The following is an 18742-nucleotide window of genomic DNA, read 5'->3' as shown; positions in this document are numbered from 1 at the left end:
AATATAAATATTTAATTATAATTTGGTAAATTTCTAGTGTAGCATTTCCCAATTTTGGCTATTGTAATTTTTCTAATCTGAACCTACTTTATTAAAAGAACGGCCAAATTTCTTCTCCCAATTTTGGCCATTTCGTTGGTTTGATTTTTCCAACGTGACTTCTTTTCGTTTCTTCGTAAAAAAAATCGTGAGCGAATTATTAGTTCAATTAGCATTTCGTTTTTATATAATAATTAAATGTATGACTAAAAATATAAATATTTAATTATAATTTGGTAAATTTCTAGTGTAGCATTTCCCAATTTTGGCTATTGTAATTTTTCTAATCTGACTTTTCTTCTTTCTTTTTTTTTTAAGTAATAAGTAACTACGTAACTTTTTCGACCTTTTTCAGATTGACTTCTTGTTGTATTGTGTTATAAAGTGAACCCTCTTTATTAAAGAAAACGGTCAAAATTGAGAAAACCCGCTGAACTAGAAACTTGCGTCAAATTGTTGTAATATTAAATGATACGAAACTTAATATATTTAAATTTCATCAAGCAGACCTTACCTAAATTGAGTCTGAACAGTCAGCATATGAAACTTATGAATTTATCGTTAAAGAGAATTCTAGTGCAATGACAAAAGAGAAGCTCGAAATAAGCAGGGAATTGGCATACGTTTTTATTTATTAACGACGATTTTAAAGGGAATTAAATCGGCTATTCAAGAATGTATTGAAACTACGCTATTGACTTTGCAATGTGTGTGCTATTCGCGGCAAAATTTCCTTGGGCCACGACCGTGTCAAAATTTGCATAGGTACATACAATCTGTACACTCTAACGCGTCGGAACAATATGCAAACGATGACATCGAACTGTGCGATTCGCGCGGTTTATTGAATTCGTAAATAAAATTTCCGCCCGTTTGTTTCTTTCGTTTCGTTTATTCGAGTTTATCCGAGTGTCACACTATTGACAATGGTTATTATAATTCAATACCGTGTACATCGCGTGTGTTGCGTAAAATATTTGAACGTTGTATTGCGCAGTGAAAAATTTCAAAATCTCCACCAGATGTGAAACGATCATCGAAAGCAATCTGAAAATGTACATACGGTTATGCGAGATTTTTTTTTATTACGTAAACGTATATTTGACGAAAACATCGATTAGTATCGGTATCTGAAATTTATTAATATAATGGACTGTGACTGTTTAAATATTTTTGTGATCTTTACGAAATCGTATTCGTCTCGAAATCGATTCGTGTAAAATGTTTTTCGATACGATCATGACGGTTTCGTTACAATGTTCGTTAATACTGAATATGTTACACGCCAGACGTAATAATAATAATCTATGCGCAACACGTACACAATATAATATATTGTATACAGTATTTCGACTTTGATCTTTTTACTGTTATATTTGTGATTATCTTGATTTTTCACGTCAATTAAACTCCCTGCTACGAATAATTTAAAAAAAAAAAAAAAAAAAATACGAAGTAAATACCCGAGATCCGTTACAATTCTAACGAGTTGTAGGAACTCGGAATTTATATTAGCGAATGACGATTTGGCACTGATGTAAATGTATGCGCGCGCGTTGCATACGTAGGCGCTGAGAACAGTCGATTTGACGAGTTGTACGGCGTATCGTGGAGGGCATGGTCTCCGATATGGTATTTTATATTCTTCGCCATGACTCGAGCTGTCTGGACAGAACATAAAAGCTTCATGTGCGTCTGTGAGTATGTGTGTGTGTGTGTGTGCGTGCGCATATGTATGTATATACGTGTATGGATAGTTGAGGACCCTCAGAATGGCATTGTCTCGTAGGTAGGGCAGGATGCGTTATTCATCAGTATTTGAGGACAAGCCTTGCACTCTCTGCACAAGTTTTTTTGAATGCCTGTCATAGCGGTGTATGAATCTTTCAAATTCCGACTTCCACTTGTTGACGGAAGAAATTCAAATACTATTCCCCGAACAAATTTCGTTTGACTCTCATCGTGTTCTCGGCACGATAATGGTTCCACGTGTGTTTTCTTTCTTTCTTTTTTTTTTTCTTTTTTTTTTGAATAATTTTGTTCACGATATTCTTTCGATTATGGATAATTTTAAGAAATGATAACAATGATACGGTTGTTTTGTATTGTTAAAAATTTTGGCTTTTTAATTTTATACACAATATTCTTTCGATTGTGGATAATTTTAAGAAATGATAACGATGATACGATTGTTTTGTATTGTTAAAAATTTTGGCTTTTTAATTTTATACACAATATTCTTTCGATTATGGATAGTTTTAAGAAATGGTAACGATAATACGATTGTTTTGTATTGTTAAAAATTTTGGCTTTTTAATCTGGTAATTAAGCGCTGGCAACTGATTTGCGGACCGTAACGAGTGACCGAGCCGTGCACGACAATTCGTCGCTTTCTTTTTCTTTTGAACTCGTCGGTATGATATCACTGGATCAGAAATTATCGAGAAGTAATAAATTTATTTATTTATTTCGCCTGAGTTATACTTGAATATACTTAAAACTGAAGAAATATTGCAGGAAATGAAAATATTGCAATTTTGGGACAAAAATGCAATTGTTATTTAAAAGATGTTTCTCACTAAATGAAATGGTAGTTTTCGAGTGAATTTAGACTGATCTTATTTATTGCTACTTGCTATAAACTGATCTTTTTTTACATTATTTTTCCGATACTTTACTATTGTTAGATTACTATCTTTTTTTTTTTTCTTTTTTTTGTATACAATGATTCAGTTTTAAGATCTAGGAGAAAGTTAAGAAGTTGCCTAAAACTTTTACGTAGCTCTTACGTAGATTCATTGTAAATACTAAAAATATTCATTTATATTCATTCGATATCTACGGTTGTAGATTACTCTCGTATCAGTCGACTTTCATGGCTTCTTCCAAGAACATATTACAATTTTTTACTTGTCCACTCTGAAACTATAAATCTCGTGCCTTTCAATCTCCCCTCTTACTTATTACGAATACCATCTTTTGTCGCAAGAACTTTATCTTACAAATCGAGTTGTACAATTCTCACAGTAGCAATCCCTCGAGAAGAGAGAGAAGGTGGAATCGTGTCTCAACAATCGCGTCACCCTTACCGAACTAAACAGAGAAAAGTTGAAGCCAGCCGCTGAAGCTTCTTCCTGGTAAACTAATTGAACTTGTTACGATCACACGTAAGCAGGGGAACTTTTTTGCTTTCGGAGTCGGATAAACACGTCGGGCGGAAAAATTTTTCCAAATTTTATCACCAGGTCGCCAACGAGTTTTCGTAATCGATTTCGTTGGCACGGGAGCGGGAACTCCGAGCAAAGAAGAAGAAGAAGAAGAAGAAGACGCGGCGAAACGACGTAGTTCGTACGAAGAAAGTTTTCAACGTTGAGCTCATCTTTTATCCGCATTAGGATTCCCCGTTGCTACCAGGTGCGTTCAACGTTCACTGAGCATGAACTTGAACAAAACGGGATCACGTTACGCCACTCGAACAACCATGCAACCATTTTCCGCAATTATTTTCCCGGCGAAAGTTTCCAGAAGGGGATGAATCTCTCTGATATCGCTGCCCCCGGCCACGTGAGATTCTAGTTGTTACAAAGTAACGATCCTCGTATATTTCAAAGCAGAGAGGAGTGGAAACTTGGGATATATTTCACGTCGCCGGATTGAAAAATTACGTCGTCCCTTTCCCTTCGCATGTATCACCGGCGTTGGATGTTTGATTCGTTTCGTGAAAATTCGGACCGGCAATTCGGACCCTTCGCGATTTTGTTGCGACTGTGGCAAAAAGTTCAACGGACAAGTGGTACGAAAATGTATCATGCTCGAGAATTATATTTGACAGTAGGGGATTTAGGGGGCAAAGTATACTTTAGAATAGATTTTTTTTGAAAATTTCGGACGCTTGGTAATTTTGTGTATTTTTAAAATAAAGAATATGGTACATTTTTATTTTATATTGGTATGTTATATTTTTAAAAATAAAATTTGGTATATTAGTACATTGGTAAATTTTTATGGTACGTTTAATTTTATTTTAGAGATTTGAAATAATATTTTATTTTAAAATAAAATTTTAATATACCATAACAATTGTAATACAAAATAAAATAATATTATGTTAAATTTTTAAAATAAAATTTAATATAGCATAAAAATTTTAATATATCATATTTTTTAAATATGATATATTTTTATTTTATATTAGTATGGTATATTTTTATTTTAGAAATTTAAACTAATACTATTTTACTTTAAAATAAAATTTTAGTATACCATAAAAATTTTAATACAAAATGAAATAATATTATTTTTAAAATAAAATTTAATATACCATAAAAATTTTGGTATGCCATATTTTTTAAATATGGTATATTTTTATTTTATATTAGTATGGTATATTTTTATTACGCAACCATAAATTACCAATAAAAAATATGGTATATTTTTAAAACACAGAATTTGCGTCAAGTGAAACTTCTTCTTTTCCGTTATAAATTATTCGTGCATTTTATTATTCTGATATAATTGGCAAAAAATCAAGAATGGTTATAATTTCTCTTCCAAACGTGAATTTTCTTTCTTAAAAATATTGTTAGGAATATTTTACCAACAGCGAAAAAGAGAGAGTGAGGTATTCAAATAAAACTGACCCTTTCGTTTAAGAAAATAAGCCTAAAAGCCTCTTTTCCATTCGTTGAATATTTCTACATTCACAAGTGTACGCTTCCTCCTCGATTCTATAAGCCATAAAGCCTTCATTCAATATTGAATATGTACATATCCTCCACCCAACCTTTTTCATATTCTTAATACCATTTATGTCTCTCGGTTTTTATCGTTTCGTTAATTGTTAATGGAATTCAATTTCTGGAATTCGATTTAAACGTTGAAATGCTCAGTCTGTAAATGTAGGAATTTTTACTGCCTGTAAAAATCCTTATTAGCAGGCAAATTTTATACGTTAACCTCAGTTAATTCAAATTACTTTCCGATACTTTTTTGCAAAAACGTATGTTTTATATCTTTGCCATGCATCTTTTGAAGAACATGAATGTTTTTCTTTTCAAGTTGCTGACGTACAGAAAATTGCCTTCGAATTTTAGCTCCGTGGAAATAAATTTATCTGCAGACGAAAATTCTTAATTTAAAACAAAATCAATTTGTATAATAATATCTAAAATCCAAGAGATATCCCTACGACGTGGAATTAAAAAATAGGTAATTAATAAATGAGAAAATTGTATTTATGTAATTAGAATTAAAAAATTAACTCGTCTTTTCTGGTTAAAATTAATATTTCCATTCTTTATAAATATAAATTGTGATGAGACTGTGAATTCTTATATATTTATGAAAAATTTCAAGATATCAACGATAGAATCTAACTAACATAAAAAAAAAAAATTATAATATTCAATAGATGAAACAAACCTCTATCTAGATCCTACTTTTGTAATTTCCTCTCCTGAACTTCGAATTCACGTAAAAATTTTCAACAAGTCAAATTCTTTATCAGGATCGTGTGAAACTTTTGAATAGAAATTCTCAGTTCTCGCGTGGGTTATTTTATTGCATCGAGTTAGTTTATTTTATTTGCAAGAATGTACTTGTAATTCCATATAGAACGTATAATTAAAATTAAAATTATTACGTCGCTTTAGGTAAAGTTTCCTAAATAACAAAATAGCGCTTCAAGTGCCAAGAAGAATGCGAAATACGTATAAAAAATACGAAATCCACAAATGAAACAGTCGTTCGTTCCAAAAAAAAAAAGAGAGAGAAAAGAACCAAAATGAATGTTTTAGAACAACAACATCCCTTGAAAAAGAAATTTCATCGGCCGTAAAAATCCATCCCCCGTATCGCCGTTACCTCGGTTCATCGAAATCGCTTTCCCTGGAAGCTCTTCAACCTCTCGCCACGGAGTCGGATTCGCACCTTCGATTACCATTTAGCTATGACTCACCTGCGGTGTAGGTGGCGACCGAAAGCTGATTGTGCGAAGCAAGAGAGAGAGAGAGTGAGAGAGGGATGGCGAATCGGGGGCGGGATGGCGGAAGAAGGGGAGGAAGGAAGTAAGGAAGAGGCTCGAGAACGAATCACCCGGTGTGTGTGTGTGTGTATGTGTGCGCGCAACATGTAAGAAATATCGCGTTACCGTCGAACAGTAAGATTTCGTGTCAGTATCATCTGGTTAATGAGACTGCCATATCGTACTAGGGGAACATCCTCCGCGTCGATCTGGTTCGTTCACCCTTCTCGATATCGCGTTATCATCCCGACATCGACACCACGTCGTCGGCCTGATTTCGCGGTAACATCGACCCGTCTATCGATCGTTCATCATCGGCCAACCACCAACGACGATAGAAGCCGAGCGGATGCATATACATACGTGTACGTATCGAAGAGCGATATACACATGTATGTATGTATGTATGCGTGCGTGTGTGTGTGTGTGTGTGTATGTATAGCGCGTCGGCAGGATTTCCCGGAGTAGTTCGGCTTGTATTTTTCTTCTCACGTCGGCGATCACGTAACGAGAAAGTTCTGATTTCGTGGCAGTAGCGATTATCGCGAACGAGCTGCCACGTCGAGAACTACGGGGGATAATTATTTCCACACACACACACACACACATATATATATATACATAGAGAGAGACCCTCTGAGCCCGTGTTCTCGATGTTTAAACCGTTCAACGTCCGTGCGCAAGTGGCATTTGCTCGATCGTTTAACGTCGTCGCGTATTTTTCTTCATTTTCGTCGACTCTCTTCTCTCTCTCTCTCTCTCTCTCTCTCCTAACGTTCGTTCTATCAACGTTAATGCATCGTGTCGGGTTTCATTATCGATAAATTAACTCGTGCAAAGGTTTTTGGTGAATGCCAGGTGTAACTAATGATATAATATATATATCGTACGTGAAAATTCTATACATAGCAGAGGACGAAAACGTGTTTATTGGTGTGAGTTTTGGTATGAGATTTTCTCGTCCAATAAATTTTATTCGAAGAGCTTATTCGAAATGTTATCCGAAATGAAATTTTATTGGAATAATGCCCAACTCTGTAGCTAATGACTAAAGGTTCGTATCCTATATACACGCGAGGTGTACCACGTACGTACGTTCGATCCCATCTGCCAGTCGCGACCGACGACTCCTCTCCCACGCGGGGCCCGCGTCACGAGACATCACTCAGTCGAGATAGAAAATCGTTTCAAGTCGCTCCGACCACGCGGGCCCCATTATCATACGTTTATATTACCCGGCGCGGTGCTCCAAGTGCCTCGGTTATGCGTGCGCGCTTATCACGCATGTAATCCGGCGAGGTAATCTTCTAATCTTCTTCGTTTGAACCGCGGCGTAGAAACGGAACGCACGTCATTATTATTATCATCATCATGGTTGATATTCCGGGTCAAGGGTGACGCGTCTACTCGGCCGCCTCCTTTCTTCCTTCGGCGAACGCCGAAGGTGAACGCGAGCGCCGTGGCACGCGGAGGTGGCGGAAGATCGTGTCCCGAGGTCGCCCTCGTCCTCGTTGTGTGCTCGTCGCACGCCAACGATCGACGTGGGAGGAGAGAACGAAAAGTCGGTCGTAACCGGCCACGCGCGTGCAAAACCATTTTCGGACCGATGTCGAAATACATACGTATTTCTGTCGTTGATGCGCTTGTCGGATTCGAAGACGCGAGGAGACGCTCGGCTATGGTAGCCAGCGAAATTTTCGGTGCAGATTTATATGGCGATGATAAAAATAAATTAGACACAGTATATATTGTAAATATTGTTACAATAATACTTTTAGATTTTGGACGGGGTTGCTCGCGAAAGTATCTGGGAATATAGAAAGTTTTTTTATTAACATGTGTTTCGTAATTAATATTGCAATAATAATAAAAATAAATGATACTTAATATAGTATAAATACTATATATTATAATATATTATAATATTAATAGATGCTATAAATACTATATATTACAGTATTATAATATTATAAATACTATATATTACAATACTATAATACTATAAATACTACATATTACAATATTATAATACTATAAATACTATACATTACAATACTATAATACTATAAATACTATGTATTCCAATACTATAATACTATAAATACTATGTATTCCAATACTATAATACTATAAATACTATGTATTACAATACTATAATACTATAAATACTATGTATTGCAATACTGTAATACTATGTAATACAATACTGTATTACTGTAAATACTATGTATTATAAATACTATGAATACTATGTATTACAATACTGTAATACTATAAATCCTATGTATTACAATACTGTAATACTATAAATCCTATGTATTACAATACTATATGTTACAATACTATAATATTATAAATACTATATGTTACAATACTATAATACTATACATTCTATATGTTACAATACTATAATATTATAAATACTATATATTGTAATACTATAAATACTGTATATTAATATATGAATACTATAGGTTGTAATATTATTACAATACACTGATATATTTAATTTTGCTCGCAAAAGCATCTGAGAATGCAGAAATTTTTTTGTCTAATATTTTAATATAACAATATGTTACTAATAGTTTTTTTTTTATTAACGCAATTAAAATTTTGTTCTGGAATTAGGTCAAATTTGAAATAAATTCAAAAATGTATCTAGAAATATACAAGATATTTAAAATACATGCATAACATGTTTCGTATGAAACACAGATTAAGATACTCTGGTACGAGATGTCGCAGCTTTAATTCACGAAGTAATCGACTACATTAAAAAACAATTTATATCGGTACGTGTCACAGGCATACGCGTTACGTGGTTAGGGCTTGTTATTTCATGCTTTTGTCTAACACTCGCACGAACGTCGTTAGAGGTATGTTTCAAGAGCGAAACAGAAATGTGCGATGTATATTTCCATAGAAATGTGGATTATTCCCAATGTATCTCGAATTATCATATAGTAATTTTGTGTTTAAGAAAGAGTATCGTTTCGTTTCCTCTCTGTCTTTCTCGTGTAGAGAAATTGATTGCAACGATTGCGTGAATATCGCGAATGAGGGCTTGCGTGCAGATGTCGATCGACTCGCGCACCGGGAATCAGAGACGTCGAAGAGGAAAGGGACGTCAGAAAGGTGACAGGTTCTCATTTTCGTGGCGGACGACTTCGGTCTTCGGTCGAAAAGAGGAAAGAAGGAGAAGAACGAGAAACTGGTCGCCATTTATCGTTCTCGAGCCATTACTCGACGTTTGGCTGGTGTAATTGCCGTAGCAAGAGTATTTCTACTTCGAAACGTACGCGTCACAGGGCGGAGAAAACTTGACCAAGTCGAATTCTCGTGTTGGACGTTGCATCGTAACGACTGTAAAATTTTCTTCACTGTAAAATCGACGAAATGCAACAAATTAATTAATTGTGAATATTCATGCAAATTCGTGCATATCTTTGCGAAGATAATTTAAAAAAAAAAATAGAAGCTGGAGATCTACTCTGGTTTGGATGTTCTTGCACGTACGTTTTTGCATCTTGTTATTCTCTGCAAGTTTTTTTTTATAATTGTATTTTATATTTAAACGTGCAACTACACGTTTAAGCTAATATTGGAAACGGATGTTCAGTGCATTTATATTCATTACGTATCACGTGTACATGAAGACCGTAAAGGAAAACAGGATAAGTCGTATTTTTGCGTCACTCAAGAACAAGTTGGTCGGGGAACGAGTTCACTCGTAAAAATGGCGCATACAAGCGCCATTATGTAATTTAAACAGGTCGGTTTTCTTAAATCGTACCTTTCGAATTTCAAGCCTCTGTGTTCCTCTTTCAACATGATAAAAACTGGCGGCGTGAACGTAAATTTATCGTACTCTACGCAGGAGAGAAGTCAGAAAGTAAAAGGTTATTAATTATCCCGCGATTTAATAATATTCCATTTTAATTTTAAAATATTTCCGATAGGACATGTTTATTTTCTATCAAAGGAAGGACTATTTCAAATTGAGACGTCGTACTTGCAGAATTTTATTAGCCAATCGTGGCGTTTTTCGTCTAGCAAACCGGGCTCATTTTTTTCATTAATTTCTTGAGACATATCCAGACAATTTTTCTGACATTGAGGTCCTCAGATTTAGTTAAAAGTTTAAATTCCTTCGTGGCAAGAACAATATACCGTCCTATGATGAAGTTTGACTTTAACTTTCAGGAAAGTGCTCGATGCGTTCAATCAGAGGAAACTGGTACACTTCATTTAAATATACGCGCAATACTTTTCGTTCGTTCTTATTCCGAGCAAATTAGCATATATCGCGGGCAGTTGAACGTCGTTTACCACTTGAGCAACGTCCCTGAATTATAACATCAGCTTCCCCGTTTCATCAAACTACATTCCCTGCGTTCGTATTATCATCAGTCTTAGACATCTAACTACTCGGTCGTAAAAAAAAAAAAATCTAAATGAGTTTAAGTGCCCGTATTAGTCCGCGCGCTCGATTCCTCCGCTTCAGCTGCGATGCTTGTCAAGCAGTTTTAGTTTCAACGCGGTAATCATCAAACAAGAACTGGTAACATTACGATACGTGCTAACGATGATAGGAGTAAATATCTATAAAAATAATAATATTATAAAAATTATAAAATAATAATATAATATAATTATTAATAATACTATTATAATATAATACCAATATAATATAATTATTACTAATAATACTAATATAATACTAATATAACATAATTATAATAATTAATAATACTAATATAATACTAATAATAATAATACTATAATTATTATATTATAATTATTATAGTATTATTAATAATTATTACTATAATTATTAATAATAATATTATTACAATATAATATAATATAATATAATTATTATAATATAATAATAATGTTATAATAATAATAATAATGTTATAATAATAAAATAATAATGTTATAATAATAAAATTCTGTATCAGAGGAAAGAAAGTTAGTTCGAAGGAGAAAAAAGACATAAATTTGTCAAAAAATTGAAATAAAATAGTTCATTACTTCTTGAAGAACTTCTCGGAGAAATTTGCAAAAACAATTTTCCTTCGTTCCAGATTTTCTTCAGATACAAATTTCTCGAATTTAATTGTTGTCAAAGTACAATTCTCTAACAATTGATATCTCCGATCATTATCTCGTCCTCTCTCCCATTGTTCACTATCGCAATTGAAATTACTTCAAAATTGGAAGGATAACTATGTACTTTGTTCATTCGAAATTCTTTCACTCGCCAAGATCCGATCGCCCGTGGAGAAAGAACATGTTGTCGCTTAATCCGGAATCCAACGAGAAAGATCGGGAACGGGAAGCAACGAAGCAAAGTCGAGCTCGGAGCAAAAAAAAAAAAAAAAAGAAAAAGAAAAAGAAAAAGAGAAAGAAAAAGAAAAGACGCGAAAAGGTGTGGAGCATCGGCGGAGAAACGAGGATAAAGAGCAAAAGGACGAGGAGATTGTAGCGCGAGAGATAAAAAGGAAATCGGCGAGGATGAGGAGAGCGACGTTTGCACGCCCACGCGCGCCGTCTTAATTACGCGCGCGGGCCTGGCGGGGCTGGTTTTACGATTATGCCGCTGGTTCGAGGAGCTCGGACCGCCGGCTCGCTTCCTTTTATAGCCGGCGTTAAAAAGTAATTAGGACGAAGAGCCGTGGTAGAAACACGGCTGGCCACGATACGTACGATAACCTTAATGACGATCGTGTATGCAAACGTCCGCGTATATATATATATATATATATATATATATATATATATATATACGGGGACGTGACCATGCGCGGCAAACACCCGCGTGGAAATTGCGAGGCTGATATTGGCGGCGATAACTCTTTTCCATCGACGGCCCCTCCCGGACCCCATCGTCCCTTTCAAACGGCTGCGTTAACGTCGCTCACGTGACAAACGAACGATCTCACGGCGAACCTCGGACGTACCAGCCGTAATTTCCGGGGAATAAAGGCACCGATCTGCCACCGGTTGATGGTCGGTCCACCCGAAAAACGAAGAAAAAACTGCGAGAATCACGCCGAATTTCTCCAATTTTCTTTCGAACGCCAACTCCCTTTCGAACCATTTCGGAATTCCCCCGGAATTGATTCTTTAACTTCTTCGAAACTTTCTTGGAACGTCTTGAAACTTTGATCTTTCGGAAATTTTTTTTTTTTTTTTTCCTGAACGTTTCACTTTCTCTGAAACTTCGATCTTGGGATTTTTCGAAACCTTCGTTGGAATTTGTCCAAGGTTTCGCGAAACTTTTTAAACCGGAATTTTCTGAAACCTTACACATTTTTCGAAGGTCTTTCAACTTACTTTTCTTAGCGAAATTCTTCGAAGTTTCCTTAAAATTTCTTGAAACTTTTTCGAAGAATTATTCCAAACTTTCTATAACTTTTCTATAACTCCGATCTCGAAATTTTTCGAAACTTCGAACTTTGTAAACTTTCCGCCTTTCGAAATTTTCGGAAGCTCGGTGTCTGCCGACGGTGGTTTCCCAAATTTTCAGCTTCGTCTAAATTTTTCCAATCCCCGCCAAGATATTTTGAACAATCGTTCGAACCCGCGAGCAATCTTTTTCTCGAACCGAATCCAAATTTTTTGGACCACGTCGCCACGAACGGCGGTGGAAAATCGTCGAACGCGAAATTTAACCGCGTTCATTGAGAAAAATGAAGTGCCGGCCACGAGGGTGGAGACGAAACTTCGCCCATGATAAATATATTCATTTCTCACGGGCGGAGGGGTTCAATCTATCCCGGTAGCAATTTTTCACGTGGTTTTTGCGAATTCAACTGTCCGTGGCTTCGTACGTTTTATTGCAACCCAAAAAACCGGACTCCAACGACTAAAAAAAAAAAAAAAAAAAAAAAAAAAAAATGCTCGACGGGAAACAAGCTCGAGTTTTTCGGAAAATAATGGACATTAAACTCTGTACTTCTGCCTTCCTTTTTTTCACTTTTTCCTTTTTTTATTTTTTTGTAAGTGGAACGAACGTGAAATGACAGGAAATTGTATAAACGTCGTCGTGTGTTATTTCGAAATTTTTCTATTTCTTTTTTTTTTTTTTTTTGTATCTCATTTTACGTTTTGTCGCGTTTATTTGACCTGTTTAACAACTCGTACGTCATTCCGTTAGTATCTGTTAATTTCACGCGCTTGTTAAGTCGATTTTTTCGGACAGTTCAACGTGTATCTGACAACGTTTGTAATTTTTACACAGCTACACAGTTCGCTGTGGATAACCTTCTTTAAATTTTCTACATTTCCACGTACTTTGCTTCAATTTCTGACATTTTTATTTCCTCCTGTTTCTTGTATTTCCCTCTTTTATTTTCTCTCGGTTGCACTGAATTTTGTGCGCCATTCAATTACATCAGTTCAGAGCCGTTCAATTCAATATTCCATTGAATGAAGTTCTTTAAAAGGAATTTCTGTTCAAATACTCAGTGAATACGTACGTATCTGTCACTTGAAAATCCTTCTATTTCGAACGTTCGAATTTTCATTTGAAGGTTTCTCGACTTAAACATAAGTCCCTTCACCTAAAAAAAAGTTTAACACGAACTTTATTAACCGAGAAATTTTATATTAACATCCATCCGTTTTTTCATAAATCTTTAACGAAACTTGTCATGCGATGAAACAGCTAGTCTACAGTAAAAAATTTCATCGGGGACTATATCCATTACAATCAGAATGATAATAGTCACGGGATAATAATTCTTTTTCTTTTCCATTGCGAGTAACGATTGCAAGTTTAAAAAAAAAATATTTTTCGTTGTTAATAACCATTATTAGGTCGGACAAGATTTACTTTGCTGAATTCTGTTAATTTCCGCGTGATTCACATCAGAAAGTAACTTTACGATTTTAGTAACTTTTCGCAGAAGCTATAGAGCTCCTCAAGTAGATAAAGAAACTAAGGAGACGACGACGGTGTGTTTCAGGTGAGAAAAGTGTGCGGCCGTGCAGAGCTGCGGCCATCGAACGGAGGGACCGTTACCGATGCAGCTGCAACAGGGAAATCGACGTCAACCGGGTTGGAGATGCACGCAGCTGCACCGAGTGCCACGCATCGGACGTTACCAACGCAGTTGCACGTGCAGCTGGGCAATTTCTTAGCCAGTGTCGTCAGGTCTCGGACCTTCTACGGCACTCTGGCCGACACGATCTGCGAGGAATACCCGGACAGACGATGCTGGAACGGCGAACGCATCGGAGAGTAAGTACCGCGCCATTTTGTCTTTTTTCTTATATCGCGTGTGACTCGAAAGTTGACTTACAAGAGAAAAAAAAAAAAAAAAATCATCACAGTCGATTGCGAAAATTCACACACGTTTTCACAGCAGATATTGAAGGAAAAATTACTTGAGACAAATCTTACAGTGTTTCGAGTGCCTTTCGCAATTCTTCGTGTCTCCTTTCTGCTCCTTGTTTTATACATTTATTTTTGTGCTCGCCAAATCGTATTTTGCAGCCAGGGTGTGATTCTACTCGAAAGAGATGATAATATTTTTCCCTTGTGGCGCTTCGTTTTTGGAAAAAAAAAAAAAGAAAAATCGGGTTTGAAGTATACTTGAATTTAGCTAATTCTAGACGCGACAAGTTACTCTACGCGCGGAAATGAGTAAAAAACTGTAGAATGAAACGTTTTCCTGTCAGATGCTTCGCTTTCGAGTTTGAAAATTAATCGAGTATAATTAGAGTGAATGAAAAATTTTATCAGGAATAAATTTGAATAAAAATTTATCAATATTTCAATTTGGGGAACGTTCTATACTAACGTAATGATAATTTATAGTCTGCAGTCTTACGTATTTCTACACTTTTCGTATGATCGTGTTTTCCATTTTATTCATACGTTCCTTCGAACAAATTTGTCGGTTCAAACGTCATTGGTATTTTTAACCTCTTGCGCTGGAATTGTTTTCTCAGTTTCAAGTATGTTTAAATATATTTAAGTTAATATATATTTAATTTAAATTAAATTATATTATATATAATTTAATTTATTAAATAATATATGTATAATTTATAATAATATATATTATATATATATATATATAAACAATATATAATTCAAGCTAATATATATTTAAATATATTTAAGTTTTAAGTATATTTTATGTATACTTAAATATAATTTGCTACTTCTCGATAATTTCTATCCAGTGACGAATTTTTCAAAAGGAAAGCGACGAATTATTACATACGGTTCGGTCACTCGTTATGGTCCGCGGATCAGTTGCCAGCGCCGCAAGCGGTTTAAAAGCAGTCGAATTCTGTCGAGAATGTCCAAAAAAATGTTTCGAAATTTTTGACACACGCACGTAAGCGTCTATCATTGCATTCCAGTTTAAAATCTGTCACGAGTGAGTCATTCGGCACTTGAGCTCGAAGCAACAAGCACAGAACGAAAATTCTCGCTATTCCGTGCTCGTAGCGTGCAGTATATTTTACGATAAGGATCAAGCTATCCCGTGAACAGTTTTCCTAACAGACTGAAACAAGCTGGAGCGAAGAGGAGAGCAGCTTTTTTTCTATTAAACGAAATCGTGCGTTTCAATTCCGTCGAACAGGTCGAATTGTACGCCGGCACTCGCGGCGATAACGATACTTTTCCTTGAAAATAACGTGAGAATCGATTTCGCGCTCGAGTTGGAACAAGGTGGCATGGCTCTTGGCACCGGAAAAGATTAGGTAAGAAAGAGCGTGTGGCGTTGGCTGACAGTATGCGTGGAGCATGTTCGTCAATGATCGAGTCATCGTTTGAGAAACGATTTCCAAGCACGTACATGGTTCTCCTCTTTGCCCCTTGATTCCATTCTCCTCTCTCTCTCTCTTTCTCTCTCTCTCTCTCTTTCTTTCTGTTTCTTGAGCCTCTCCTTATCAACAGCTCGCGACGGTACACGCCGGTTATTAGATACCACGGCGACAGAATCAGCTTGGTAGACGCATCCAGCAAAAAACCAGCTGCGTCAGAAGTGCAAATGGAAGAAGCCGAGAGAGACATTTGCATCCCGTGACCGGACTTGGGATTTCGAAACGAAAACCTCTTGCTCGATCCGTTCCTTTTTCCAGTTTCGCTGGGAAACCTAGGTGATGGCGATTCGTAGTATATATGTATTGCAAGCCTTTCAACTTTCTTATTGTTGCGTAGGAATGCTAATCTCTGAATCGTCGTTTGTCCAGTTCCAGTTCTCGCTTTTCCGTCTTTCTGCTTTTCTTCGTTTCCTCGCCACGTTTTTTGTTCGTTTCTTTTTACTCTCTCGTTCCTCCTCGGTTGGAGCTTTCGCAAGAGTAGATTGAGACTTAGAAATTGTTGATTCGATTATTTAATGAAATATTCTATTTATATTGTTATTAATATTAATATTAATATAAATTAATATTATATTATTATATTATATATCAATATAAATTAATATTATATAATATATAATATTAAAAATATTAAAAATATTAAAAATATTACATAATGTATAATATTAAAAATATTATATAATATATAATATTAAAAAGAGCTCTCTGCTCTATTTTTACGATCGAAACAAAATTATTTCTTTTCTAAATCGTTAACAGTTGGTTGCAAATTTATTGCAAGGGACCATTTTCTTGTTCCTAGAAAGCACGGTCAAATTATTGAATTTTAAAAGATCAAATGTCCTCTGAGAAATTTAAATCCACACTTAATTGGCAATAACAGTCGGCAGAATTGACTAACTGATTAAACATTTTATTCAGACGAGAATCTAATACTTTAAAGTTATCCGCGCCTTGGAAAGAATTCTTGTTGCCACCTACGAATTTAATTTCTGCATCGAGATTATTCAGAAACTTTGCAAAAGAACTTCGTCCAAACAAATTTACTACTTTTAGCAGCCGCTGCGAAAGAAAGTTCGGAAAAATTTCGTGCTTCTTCAACGAGGAATTCCTATCATAACTATCTCGAAACGAGTTGCGAAGAGAAGAGAAAAATAAATGGTTGCAAAAAGTATTTGCATGCACTTTCGCGTTTTAATGAAGCGTTTCTCGACTAGGTTCTACGTTTTCGTTTTTTTTCAAATACTTATGATTCGTACGAAAATACTTCTAAATAACATCACAGTACTAAATGAACGCCACGGTGTCCAAATATATATTTTTTTTAGCCACTCTACGACCGTATATTTCTATTTGCGCGTCGTCGGATCGATCTCCGTCGATTGTCCATTTAAATTCATGCAATTTCCAAGAACGTCAAATTTTTTTCTGTTATCTGCAATCCACATCTATGGATGGAGGAAATGTATTCACGAAAAATCTCTGTACCCCGGAAAGAAACAGAAGAAAAAAATAGCAAGAAAGAAAGAAATAGAAAAAAAAAAGGTAGAAAAGGAAATGAAAAAAGGAAGGAATTTCGATGTATCGTGTCAAAGTCATTTAGAGGAACAACGATCCGGATATCACGAGTGACAAGCGCGAATATCAAACATGTGCAAATTCGGAACAGGAAGCTGTCGGCCGAGTGCCGGGAGAGCGAGAAGCGTGGGAGAGGCGGAGAAGCCGCTACAATATTTCACCATCGACAAAGCAAATTTTTCTTTTTCTTTTTCTTTTTTTTTTTTGCCGTGTCCCGGTGTACGTTGCAATAACAACAGAAAAGAGGGAACAAAAAAAACGTAACAAAAGAGAAAGAGAAAGAGAATAGAAAAGAAGGAAAAAAGGGGTGGAAAACAAAGAGGGGTGGAGGGGAAGTAACGCGAGCGCATTTCAACGTAACGTTTCAATTAATACGTCGGCGAGTGAAATAAGAGGGAGTAGGAAACACGAAACGGAATAATAGCCGTGAGAAGTGACGCGTAGAAAAAAAAAAAAAAAAAAAATTTGTCAGATCCGGCACACCTTGTAACACCGTGTAATCAGAACGCGAATCGCGAGAGGGGGGGGGGGACGGTGGGATCCGCAACAACTGCATACAAATTCGCCCGTGATTAATGTAAATCATTTCGTGCCGATGGCTCCGCTACGAATATTAATACGCGAGATCGCGTGGCGCGACGCTGCGTCGCAATAAAAATTATTATTCTACAATTTTGACGAACGCGTCCGACTCTCTCTCGCGCGCGCGCACACGCACGCAACGATATTTAAAGATTTCGAACTCGGTTGAATTATTCGTCGTTCGTGCGCTCAGCGGGAGTCCGCGCGTGAAATCGAAATCAAGGAACCGGGCTCTAATTACCGACTGACGCACCGGCGGGATGACAGTCGTTGCGATTAATTTCGAAATTAATTTTGTAATCGCGACGGAATATAATACGAGGCAACGGTGGATTGTGCGCATTGTGAGTTCTCGTTGAAAAACAACGTGTCGCGTGTCGTAAATGTGTGTGTTGGTTAATTGGAATATCCTTTTCTTTTTTTCTTTTTTTTTTTTTTGAGAAACGTGTATCATTTTTTAAATAATTTTGTTATGTTAGCCGGGCAAGTGGACACGTTTCTAAAATGCAAGTAAAAAAGTAATATTTGTCGACCACATATGGCATATAATTTTATAGACTATTAATTGCAGAGAATTTCAAAAAACTCGATGAACAATATTTATGATTGAACAAGTTATAAATCCGATTATCAGATCAGTCCTCAGTTCGATCTCCTCGCGTATGTATT

The 18742-nt window shown here is 35.8% G+C and overlaps 1 protein-coding gene across 1 annotated transcript in view; it reads left to right on the top strand.

Annotated features, from left to right (window-relative positions):
- The window catches only part of LOC122531075 (division abnormally delayed protein), a 227246-nt gene that overhangs the window by 133597 nt on the left and 74907 nt on the right, over window positions 1–18742 (top strand). The window contains exon 5 of the mRNA XM_043658657.1: window positions 14038–14312. Within this exon, the coding sequence (XP_043514592.1) occupies window positions 14038–14312 (275 nt within the window). The remainder of the gene's footprint in view (window positions 1–14037; window positions 14313–18742) is intronic.

The sequence above is a fragment of the Frieseomelitta varia genome, unplaced genomic scaffold (assembly GCF_011392965.1).
Source record: "Frieseomelitta varia isolate USP_RPSP 00005682 unplaced genomic scaffold, Fvar_1.2 scaffold_135, whole genome shotgun sequence".
Lineage (NCBI taxonomy): Eukaryota > Metazoa > Arthropoda > Insecta > Hymenoptera > Apidae > Frieseomelitta > Frieseomelitta varia.
Note: the sequence above shows the minus strand (reverse complement) of the source record. Positions and strands in the feature narration are given on the sequence as shown.